Source organism: Zingiber officinale, chromosome 9B (assembly GCF_018446385.1).
Source record: "Zingiber officinale cultivar Zhangliang chromosome 9B, Zo_v1.1, whole genome shotgun sequence".
In the NCBI taxonomy this organism is placed as follows: Eukaryota; Viridiplantae; Streptophyta; class Magnoliopsida; order Zingiberales; family Zingiberaceae; genus Zingiber; species Zingiber officinale.
Window position 1 is genome coordinate 3,912,552 of NC_056003.1, and position 12,432 is coordinate 3,924,983.

Sequence of the window (12,432 nt, forward strand, 5' to 3'; positions counted from 1 at the left end):
CAGGTCCCACTGCTCGCCGCCCCAGATCTCCCAATTTATCTCTGCCTCTCGCTTATCCACCACAGGAGAAGGGTCTATCGATACAGTGGACACGGAGGCAGCTACTGCGAACAGACGCTTCCCTTTGCCTTCTCCACCTTGTTGGAATCCACATTCATCAATTGTTTCACAAGAGACAATGGCAGCTGCAAGGGGCCTCGCCATAGCCTTACCAGGAACCGCGGCCACAAAGGCGGAGACTTTCCATGGAAACAGGATACCCAATTCCACTTCTTCGCCTGTCGCTGCTGGAACCTCATTGCTTAGGTTTAAGGTCGGTCGGAAAGGCTCTGTGCGCCGCCCTAGTCCGCGTTGCGAGGCTCTGGTGGATCACGAAGAGAAGGCAGCGGCCAGTATCTCTGCCCTTGAGCAGTTGAAATTGTCTACCGACCGTAAGTTTTAGGGCAAAAAAGAGCAACTTTTTATTGGAAAATGATTTTCTGAGATCTCAAGAACCAAGTCCTGATCTTGCAAAAATTACTCTCGCCGCAGATTTTCTTTACATTTGTGTTTGTCTCTATCTATCTATTTTTTGAAAATAATACTGGTGACCGCCTTTATTTGTTTAACTTCCTACCTTTGATTGAGAAGTAAATATGATTAGCTTACTGATGAATAATAATTATTGTGCAGCAAATCAAGACAATGTCTCTTATTTAAACTATTATTCTCAATGAAGCCATGATGTGAAATGCATCTCATTCAACTTTCATTAATTCTTTCACTGTCTCAAGGAGTTATAAAGCTTAAGCTGTGGAGAGAAGACATAAATTATATATGTATTAGCCCACATGATTGCCAATCAATCTCTAGTTATCGGGCTTTGGTGTCAAACAAAAAAGTAAAGCACAAAGGGAACAGAAGAAATAACAAAATAATACAGAAGTATATGATCTTACAGATAGCAACACATGATGCATTAGATGTGCATTTATGAGTTTTCTCAGACCAGATTAGTGTGAGATAGAGCAAGTTGTTAGATTAAATTTCATAAGTAGACATCCTTAGATGGTCAATTGAATTCCATATAGTTGTCCACACAAGCTTTCAGCCATTAGTTATCCAGCTTTGTATTGGCAATTTGAAAATTTTCTTTTCCAGGAAACATTATAACGGCAGGATATTGACCACGTTCCACCAATATAATTATCCAAACTAGTTGTGATGACTGTGATGATTATACATCATTTTGCCCTACTTCGAGTCTATTACAACATATAGATAAAGAAGCTGAAAATAAATAAATGTTTATGCGTGTGATGAGTAATTAAGATTTTAGTTTCATGTTTGCTTGCCCTTCTGAAACCAGACTATCATCATCTGCACGAAGTGGTAAATTTTGCTGGATTACTATGTTTTGTTCTGGCTCTTTTCAGGTTATATGAAGGAAAGAAGCAGCATAGCTGTTATTGGTCTAAGCGTTCATACTGCTCCTGTGGAGATGCGAGAAAAACTTGCCATTCCAGAGGCACAATGGTCTCATGCTGTTGGTGAGCTCTGCAAGTTGAATCATATAGAAGAAGCTGCAGTTCTCAGCACCTGTAACAGAATGGAAATCTATGTGGTTGCTCTTTCTTGGCACCGTGGAATAAGAGAAGTAACAGAATGGATGTCCAAGGTATATTTTCTTGCCTTGTAATTTGAATATAAGAGTTCACTATAGAATGAATTCAGGTTTTTTTTTGCATAACCTGAAAAAAACAACTTTGCACTTCTTATATGTCTTCAAATTTTGTTTGTAGACAAGTGGAATTCCAGTTTCAGAGCTAAGAGAACATCTTTTTTTGCTTCATGATAGCGATGCCAGTAGGCATTTGTTTGAGGTATCAGCTGGACTCGATTCTCTAGTACTAGGAGAAGGACAAATCCTTGCACAAGTTAAACAAGTTGTGAGGGTCGGTCAAGTCAGCGGAGGACTAGGGAAAAACATTGACAGAATGTTTAAGGATGCCATAACAGCCGGAAAGAGGGTACGCTGTGAGACAAACATAGCGTCTGGAGCAGTATCAGTAAGCTCAGCGGCTGTAGAATTGGCCCTCATGAAGCTCCCGAAACCCCATGGGGAATCAGCACGAATGCTGGTAGTAGGGGCTGGCAAGATGGGGAAGCTTGTCATCAAACATTTGGCTGCTAAAGGGTGCAAAAAGGCTGTGGTTGTGAACCGGTCAGCGGAACGAGTGGAAGCCATTCGTGAGGAGCTCAACGATATCGAAATAATTTACAGACCTTTCAGTGAAATGCACTCATCTGTTGCTGAAGCTGATGTGGTGTTTACAAGCACAGCATCAGACGTGCCATTATTCCTGAAAGAAGATGTTGAAGTCCTTCCTCCTGCGAGTGAGGATGTGGGGGGCATAAGGCTTTTTGTTGACATTTCGGTCCCTAGGAATGTCGGTTCTTGTGTTTCAAACATTAAGAATACAAGAGTCTACAATGTTGATGACCTTAAGGAGGTTGTTGAAGCTAACAAGGAAGACAGGTTGAGGAAGGCAATGGAAGCCCAGACAATAATCACTCAGGAGCTCAAGAGATTTGAAGCATGGAGAGATTCTCTGGAGACCGTCCCTACGATCAAGAAGCTAAGAACTTATGCCGATAGAATTAGGTCCTTGGAGCTTGATAAATGCCTACAAAAGGTCGGTGAAGATGCACTGACAAAAAAAACGAGAAAGGCCATTGATGATCTTAGCACAGGTATAGTTAACAAGCTTCTTCATGGTCCATTACAGCACCTGAGATGTGATGGCAGTGATAGCAGGACTCTCGACGAGACCCTCGAAAATATGCATGCTCTCAACAGGATGTTCAGTCTGGACACGGAGAAAGCAATCTTGGAGCAGAAGATCAAAGCCAAGGTAGAGAAAATCCAAGCCTGAGAACTTACCCAACAATGTACAGGAAAAGCTCGATACATTTCTGCAGTAAAGATTTGTGAAACTCCATAAACAAACCAACCTTTTGGTCACTTTCACTGCATCTGGAGTCTCTGATTCTTTGCTTCACTGCTTCTACAATAAAAGAATCGATGATACTTTGTGTCAGTTTGCATAGAGTTGGCTGATAGTATTGTATTGATATTTGATATTGCATGTATCCTATTGCGGCTGAAGTCCTGTAATTGGTCTCTTTGATTCACTGTTGTGATATACTAAATTCTTCTTGAAAGCTACCCTTTGTTTTGATATTTTCTAGCTTTTTCGTAAAAACTTTTTAAATTTTATAATTCCATTTAAAATATTTTGAAACAATTTTTTCGTTTTTTTGCAAATTGGGACGTGAAACATTTCTATTTCCACTGATGCAACTCCTAACTACCGATGGGCCGTTGGGAGGATTAGGTTATCGCCGAAGACTTGAAGAAAAATAAATCAAAATTTCCCTTAAATAGAAGTTCGGTCAAAATGAAGAGCCGTCAGTAGCCCGGTGTTTGCAGTCTTCTTATTGCGTCCCGATCCAATCTCTCTCTCTCTCTCTCTCTCTCTCTCCGAGAGGCTTCTGTTTAAACCCTATGCTCCTCTTCGCTTTGGCTCCTGCTCTTCCACTCCGGCGGCGGCGGCAAAGGCGTCGAGGGGGCGCACTTCTTCCATGACCGGCGGCGTATGCGCGGGGCTTCAGCCCCAATTCTCGTCTTGCAACTCTCTTGCCCTCGTTCTTCCTCCAGCTTCCGGCTCGGATCTCTCTGGAAGAGTCGGCCACTGCCATCTCTCTCGCCCCTCTTCTCTTCATCTCGGTCGTAGCCGTCTGCAGTTGTCTTTCTTCAGTCCTAATTCCTGTTATCTGCGCCGACCATCTCTGCTTCGCTCCTCAGATCCTTCGGCTTCACCGCTCGTTGACGGAAGCAACAGCAATGGAAACAATGGGAGCAATAACAACAACAATGGGAACAATCATGGGTGGTGGTGGTCGGATGACCGAAACTTTTCTTTTGGCCCAGATGACTGGTGGTCTCAGTTGCAACTCTTCTTTCTTGGGAGCGCACCCAACGACTTCGATTCTTTTTCGTACTCCGTTAGGGTTATTGGCGTTTTGCTTCTGTCCTTGCTCCCATTTGCCCTCTTCCCATCTCTTGCACGGGGCATAGCTGCCACTGCTGGAGGTGCTATTTCTTTCGTGTGGGAAGTGACCGGTGGCCGGCGTAAGAAGCTCTTGTTTGAACCATACAGTGATTCTTTAGTGACCGAGCGAGATGCGAAGCACCGCTATGGAGACGGCCAGCACTCTTTTCACCTGGGTCTTGATTCCTCTTGGCATGTGTTTAGAGATCTCATCCTGAGGCTTTTGCTGCCTGAAGGTTATCCCCACAGCGTCAGCGGCGATTACCTTGAATACTCTCTCTGGAGAGGGGTCCAGGGTGTTGCTAGCCAGATCAGCGGGGTCCTTTCAACTCAGGTTTCCACTTGTCTCGCTTTTGGTTAATTCTTCACAATCCAACAACATGAAATGTTTTAGTTTATAGTGTATATCAATTGAACAAATGGTATGAACATGTTCACAGACAATGAATAGGTTTATAGTTAGACAAGTTGAATCTATTAGATTTGAAGATGCAAGGTTACAAGGAGTTCAAAGAAAATTCTAGTTAACATAATCAAAAGTGAGTTAAGGAATCTAGATATTATTAATAATAGTCTTGCATAGAGTTTAATAGAAAGATGTGTTTCATTCAGCTGATTTAAAATGGTTGAAACTCACATAGATTGATGATGATCATTCTAGGAACTCTTGCCTTCCTGATTTGGTGTTTATGAACTTCTAAAGGATGACTTAAAGATTAGTCAATTAGACACGTTGAATGAAACAATCATGTTATGAGGGCTAGATAGAGGTCAATGAAAGTTAAAGTTGGTAATAGAAGATGTTTGTATTTCAATAGCCTTAGAATTCATTGACAAGATAAAATTTATTTTTCTAACTCCAAATAGTTAGGAATCATGGATTCTCTTATTCATACTTTTGTTTTCCTTTTGCTTGTAAATTCAAACTGGTAAATACTAGCAATGGATTAGCTTATCTTCTATTTTAAGATCATTGTTCAAAGATAAGACCTACAACAACAACAACAACAACAACCAAGCCTTTTCTCATTAGGTGGGGTCGGCTGTATGAATCCTTTTACGCCATTGAGCCCTATCTCCTATTATATCATCATCTATATTTAAACAAATTTTATCTTGTTTTATTGTTGCTAACCAAGTCTTTTTTGGTCGTCCTCTTCCTCGTTTGATATGCACGTTTATCATAATTTCACATCGCCTAATTGGAGCATTTATTGGTCGTCTAAGTACATGTCCGTACCATCTTAAACGTGTCTCTCGGAGTTTGTCCTCAATAGATGCAACTCCGACTTTCTCTCTAATGCTCTCATTCCTTATTTTGTCCATCTTCGTATGTCCACAATCCACCTTAACATCCTCATCTCTGCAACTCTCATCTTATGCTCATGTGCTCGAGTCATAGCCCAAGATTCAGCTCCATATAACATAGTAGGTCTAACTGTGGTTTTATAGAACTTACCTTTAAGTTTAAGAGGTACTTTACGGTCACATAAAACACCCGACGCTCCCCTCCATTTCACCCATCCTGCTTGTATTCTATGTAAGACATCTCTCTCAATTCCTTTATCATTTTGAAAAATGATTCTAAATATTTAAATCTCTCGGTTCTGGGCAACTCGTCCTCTCCTATCTTAACAATTGTTTCATTACTTCTAATATTGCTAAACTTAAATTCCATATATTCTGTCTTTAATCTACTAAGTTTAAAACCTTTCCCTTCTAGTGTTTCCCTCCAAGATTCTAGCTTAGCATTTACTCCTTCACGTGTCTCATCTACCAAAATAATATCATCTGTAAACAACATGCACCACGGTACTGTGTTTTGAATGTGCACAATTTAGCGATGTTGCTAATAATTTGCATATTCCATTATCTCCTATTATAAATTTGGTTAGATTAACCATAGTCCTTTGCCCTGCAAATTGTCCAGCAGTCCAGCTTATAGACTATGCATATCTAGTTTTAACAGTATTTCCATATTCCATCTTGCATAAGTTTTTCCATATTTGTCCTATTTGTCTCAAAGCACAATTCAGTGTAAAAAAAACATCATACTCCATGACTTATATAACTTATATTTCCCTTTTTTTTTTTTTTTTTGAATCAGATGCATTTTTTTTTTGATTTGGTGATCTTGCATTTACACTTCGCTTAAAATTCATATTGTAGATTAATACTTACTACATCTTTATCCGTTAAGGCTTTACTTTATGCAATTGGATTGGGAAAAGGTGCAATTCCAACTGCAGCTGCTGTAAATTGGGTGCTCAAGGATGGAATAGGCTATCTTAGCAAAATATTATTGTCGAAATTTGGTCGCCACTTTGATGTTAATCCAAAGGGATGGAGGCTGTTTGCTGATCTTTTGGAAAATCTAGCATATGGGTTGGAAATCATTACTCCTGCATTTCCTCAATTTTTCGTTTTGATAGGTGCCACAGCTGGGGCTGGCCGTTCTGCAGCTTCTCTGATCCAGGTACTTCTGCACATCCAATTTTGTTTTTTTTTCCTAATGTTCTAAACTGTGTATCTGTTGACTATTCCATTTGGCTATGCATCTGGTTATGCTATTCTACAATTAAATGTTGTATTCTAGATCCACTCTTGCATAGTACTCAAGATGAACCAAGGAAAATAAACAATTCATAATTATATTTCTTATCAGGTAGGATTGATCATTGATGCAATCAAGATGAATTATTAAACAATACTATGTTTGATCATGCATCTACGTCACAAAACTGGAGAAGAGAGGGGAGGGAGTGATTAATTTTGGTTGTTACCACAAAATAATCTGTGAAGTCGTGTATGTATAGCTTATGCCAAAATGAAGGGACATAATGTTTGTTGTTCTAACCATGGTAATCAAAATGAAGGGATCATGTTTGTTGTTCATCACTGTATTGTGTGCAAGAATGCCTAGGGGTTTGATTGCAAGCTCCATAACCTAATCCTTGCATTGTAGAAACCATCTTTTTTAATTTTTCCTCCTCTGATCAAGTATCTACACCTCAGATGTCTCCAATCAACCGCCATTAATTGTTTAAAATTTATTCATGTAATAATGATCCCTTTCTATACTCTTGAAATGCATTTCATTAAATTCAGTTTCCTACGTAGTATCAATGTGCTGGAGATTTCCATTTAAATAGATAATGTTAGTCTAGGTTTACATTGCATTTTTGTAATTTATCTTCTCACTGAAGCAGTGGTTGCGATTGACAGGCTGCTACCAGAAGCTGTTTCTATGCTGGTTTTGCTGTGCAAAGAAATTTTGCTGAGGTATGATGGATCTCGATGTTCTATACTCCACTCCATCCTTATACAAGTCATGCTTGTTGATACTTGTATTGAAATGAACATCAATTTTTTCTTCACAAGAATTTTTTCTCTATTCCTTTTTATCAAGTTTATTAAGCAAATTTTGGATAGCAGATTTTGCATCCAACTTAAAGTAGCTGCCACTTGATTCAAAATTTAGTTTAAGCATGGGGGTTCACATTTTGGTAGGCAGGGACCGAACAAGGCATACATTATCAGAATGTCTAGTTTGTTAGTGTCATCTATCTTGTATCACTTTATCACTTGACGCATTCCACAAGATATTGTGTAGGATTCATCATTTTTTCGATTGTCTCCATATTGCTTAGAATAGTTAGTATATAATACTAACACTAGTACAACGACTTAGTTCTTTCTTCATGTTTATGATTAGCGAATCTAATCTATGGTTAGCCCTAGTATAATTTATGATACATAAATTGTATCAGTAAGCTGAGTCACAACTATTCCGGGTCTGCACTTTCTAAGACAGTAGACTAAAACTAGAAAAAACCAGCTTAAAATTTTCACATCATTGCTGTGAACTTAAATTGATTAAATTACGTAAGTTTGTGAGTGGTACACAATTATCATTCACTTTCCTCTTTGTGGGTGATAAATTAATTGTAATAACTGACCTTTTTGTCGCTATCATAAGAATCATGTTTTTCATGTACAATATGGAAATGCTTTCCTTATAAGTGTATGTACTAATGCAACACTTCTTTGGAAATATTGTCCATGTGTTCTACACATGGAGCATATGAATCATCTATTTTTACATTATCCCAATATATATATATATATATAGTAAAACTAAGGTCATTTTTCAAGAACATGCATTAACTAAAATGATTTCTTTTTATTTAGCTCAATATTAGTCATTTGGCTAATCACTAATCAGTTCACACAAATGTTTTATTAATCAGAATTAGTAATGTTTTTTTTAATAATATGCTTATATCATTTCAGAGGCCTTGTGCAGTTTTATTTTCATGAATAATTATAATTGTTTAGTACAAGTACATATTTGATAATTTTTAGTTGATTTTTTTATGAGCTTAGGAAAATTTTCCTAATTCTTCAAATGTAGACGCATTGCTTTGCTTGGGGAAGCACCTGTAATCAATATGCAGGCATCTTAACTCACCTACTGTCTTTAACAACGTTGACTAATGGTTTGTAACACCAAGAAGTTATGCTTGGATTCAGCTGAGCATAGATTTAGTGGTAAAAATCACACTTTTTTTTTTTTTTCTGAAGATCTAGATTTGTAAATCAACACTTATAGTAGAGATTAATGAACCACAACTTTTCATATATGGAGAGAGTAAGAATTTGATGACTAGATGGCATTACTTTGAAAAATCCATTCCTAAAGAATATTAAATATTTAAAGCTTAGGCTTTTATGCATGGGCTCTACATTCTACTTTCTCATAATTCCAGTGAAAAAAATCTATCTTGTTTTGGATTTTGTTGTTTATCATTATAGTATTTGCAAACATACTTTTATGGATTTTTTATATTGTTTAAGCTCCTATGATCTATACAAAAAATGTAAATTGTAACTAGGTTACAATAAGGAGGATATGTTTATCCATAGGTGAGAATATCATATCACATGTGTGTTTGAGATTTTAAAATTTGATGTGTGCATTATCATCTGTGCGTATGCATATTCACTTGGTACTTTTAATCTTGATTTTAGGTTATTGCAAAAGGAGAAGCTCAAGGAATGGTGAGCAAATTTATTGGGATAATGCTTGGAATAGCCCTGGGTAACTATATTGGTTCATCAACTCCATTAGCTCTTGCTTCTTTCACTGCAGTGACGGGACTCCATATGTACTGCAACATCAAGTCTTATCAATCAATTCAGATAAGAACTTTTAATCCTTATCGGGCATGTAAGTTCTTGACGGTCAATGTGATTCATTTTCCATTTGTGGCATATTGTAGAATTTTCATTTTTTTTTGCTTGTCTAACTTTTCCATTGTAATAGTTTTTAGTGTACTTAAACTAAACGAAGCATCTCAAACATTGAAAGTGCACATTTGGCTTCAAGGCTTCTATTTTGATACATTTATTATTATTATTATTGTTGTTGTTGTGAGATAATGTGTTGATCAGAAGCTCATTGTCAAATCACATTAAAGGGTTTGTATTTGTATTCCCATTCTCTAGTTTGTTTGGTTTTGTATTTGTAATTGAAAAGTACAATAAAGAAACTCGTTTGTCATCAATTTTTTTGACTTCTCCAGGTAGTATTTTTTTCTCACTCACACAAAAGATGCTTGATCTACTAGAAAAAAAAATACTATAGCAAGTTGTTCCCAGTTTTCATAAGCAAACACACCTCAGTTAATGTTTCATTTCTGCAACTTTTTCTTTCTTGAACATAAATTAGCTGCTAAAGTTATTATTTATGAATTTTGTTTTGTCCTTTTTAAACTTTTAGTGTTATTTCATGTTGGCTGGAGTTTTCTTGTTCTAGTGACTTATTTGGTAACTTATCCACATTCTTCCTTTAGTTCTTTTGATTAAGTTACCTTATATTGCAACTCCTTCAAATTTCATTTGAACTTTCAACAGGTCTGGTTTTTAGCGAATATCTATTAAGTGGGCAAATTCCTCCTGTAAAAGAGGTTAATGATGTAGAACCATTTTTCCCAAGCATGCAATTTCCTGACAGAAAAATTCAAAGAGTAAGTTTATTTTATTTTAAAGATGCATTATCATCAGCCCATATTCCAACAACATCGTTTGCTAGATTATATAAAAACAGAGGGAAATGCAATCAAAGAAGTAAATGGGAAGTAGTGAATCAAAAACAGTTTGAAGTTGTCAAATCTGTTTTCTACGGCATATCTAATACCTTCACAGACTTTAGATGTCTCCAAGCATGCAATTGCTACTATTACTTCCCCTGGGACCAAAAAGCTGCAAAGCCAGCTCCAGTTAACTCTATGATTGAGGGGCTTTATAGACACATTGACTCACAGCCAACCATTTTTTCCTCTAAAGGATGCTTCTAAAAAAACCACTTGCTTCATCTCTAAAGACCAATGTTAAACAATATTGTTTCTTTACTTTCAGAGGCATTACTTAAACACAACAATTACAAGTACAAGCAGCAACTTCCTTTCTTATATATCTTCATTCAGCCAATGAGCAATAACACAGCATTAAATTAGTCCTGGTAAAACTGAAATTTCTAATTAGGTGTAACCAAACCAACTTCCGCATTTCCCTAACCTCTCTACAACCAAAGAAGTGTACATTTTTCCAATCATCCGACTCATTGTAAATGAAATACCTAATTTCAGATAGTTGGACTGGAAGTTATTTATATGAAATATCGTCTATGAAGTTGTCAATACGCTCTTTTTTTACAATAAATCTACCCTTATGATTTCATGTTCCATTTGGAGCTCAAGTATTCCAAAATGTTGGCAGGTACTATCGTCGGAGGCTAAAGATGCAGCAGCTGAGATTGGCCACAGGTTGCAGATGGGATTTAAACTTAGTGAATTGGTAAACAGTAAAGAAGATGCCTTTGCGCTTTTTGATCTATTCAGAAACGAAGGCTATCTGCTTACAGAAAACAAAGGAAAATTTTATGTGAGTAAAACAAGAGTATTTTTATTTGATGCATTGATCCATCAGGTTAAGCAATAATTTTAACCACTGCAGATAATTCTCAAGGAAAGTTGTTCGCCAGACGACATGCTGAAGTCAATTTTTCATGTTAATTACTTGTACTGGCTGGAAAAAAATGTGGACATCGAATCAAGAAGTATTGCTGATGATTGCAGGCCAGGAGGAAGGTTGCATATATCCTTAGATTACGTTCAAAGGGAGTATGGACATGTAAAATCTGATGGCCTGCAAAGTGGCTGGGTCACTGATGGGTTGATTGCAAGGCCATTACAGAACAGAATACGGCCACCTTTCTAGTTTCCGTTTGAACAGATTTATGGAACCCTTGCAGGACAACAAAAACCAAATACAAAGAAAATAGAGGACTCGGAGATCCATGTTGACAAAAGCTTGTTTAAAGGTTGGATGACTAATTTGTGAGCAACAATGACAACTTGAAAATTCTGTTCTCGAAGGAAACATGTTTTTTAGTGTGTTAACCAGAGTTTTGAGTTTGAAAGGAAGAATTGAAATACCTTGAAACCATTGTAAAGATACTAGACAGTATGCCTCTGCCTTTTACAAACATATTTTGAAGATTTGATCCCAATGTACCAAGCCAAAACTGGCTGGTACAGCATTGCTACTTTTCCAATAATCAGCCCAAGCTCAGGAAATGTTCTAAAGTCTGATAGTTTATGTCAGCAGAACTGTCATTTCATTTAGCCCGATCTATTTCAGAATTTATATGATAATCTCATAGGTGCGTTTGGATGCAGAATATGGATGATGCTACAAAACTGATGCAAATTTTGATCTGTGGGTCGCTTAGTGAATTGTGACCGTGTCCTTATGGACAATCAAAATTTTCTAATGGCTTTGTTTCTAACCAATTCGAATAATTCACAGGAAGGTAATTGGCTATCTATTTGAGCCTTTTTAACAAATGGAATGAAGATACATGTGTTGCCTTGTGTTAATATATATATTTCAAATACTGTCAAACTCAATAATAAACATTTTTTTTATTTTTTTTATTTTTAAATTCAATGTTCAGAAAAATGGAAATAGTAAAAAAAAAAACACTAACTATACAGTTCATAATCATGCGAGCACATGCGAGGGAAGGTGCGCTAGGTTACTCAGACACCTGGAAGCAGCAAATATGAATTTCAATATTAATTTCTATGTAAATTTTGTTTTATTAGTAATATTAAGATATAGTTAGATAATATCTAAAATATAATTTATATTTAAAATTTCAACATTTTTATATTTAATTTATAAAAATTTGTATACAAATTTACTCTAAATTTAAGGATAAATCTAATGACATTTCATTATACAATCATATGTTCCAATTATATGTCCCCTC

The 12,432-nt window shown here is 36.7% G+C and overlaps 2 protein-coding genes across 2 annotated transcripts; both read left to right on the forward strand.

Moving 5' to 3' along the window:
- On the forward strand, positions 1-3,208 carry LOC122024935 (glutamyl-tRNA reductase 2-like). Its single transcript, XM_042583676.1, has 3 exons — positions 1-431; positions 1,416-1,657; positions 1,782-3,208. Exons 1-3 carry the CDS (start codon positions 179-181, stop codon positions 2,913-2,915), a joined length of 1,629 nt encoding a protein of 542 aa, XP_042439610.1. The 5' UTR covers positions 1-178; the 3' UTR covers positions 2,916-3,208.
- Positions 3,209-3,440: 232 nt separating this feature from the next.
- Positions 3,441-11,712, forward strand: LOC122023976 (protein root UVB sensitive 1, chloroplastic-like). The gene is made up of 7 exons (XM_042582444.1): positions 3,441-4,428; positions 6,295-6,570; positions 7,320-7,376; positions 9,126-9,324; positions 10,011-10,123; positions 10,875-11,039; positions 11,112-11,712. The coding sequence occupies exons 1-7, from the start codon at positions 3,625-3,627 to the stop codon at positions 11,373-11,375; spliced, it is 1,878 nt and encodes a 625-aa protein (XP_042438378.1). The 5' UTR covers positions 3,441-3,624; the 3' UTR covers positions 11,376-11,712.
- Positions 11,713-12,432: the final 720 nt, after the last annotated feature.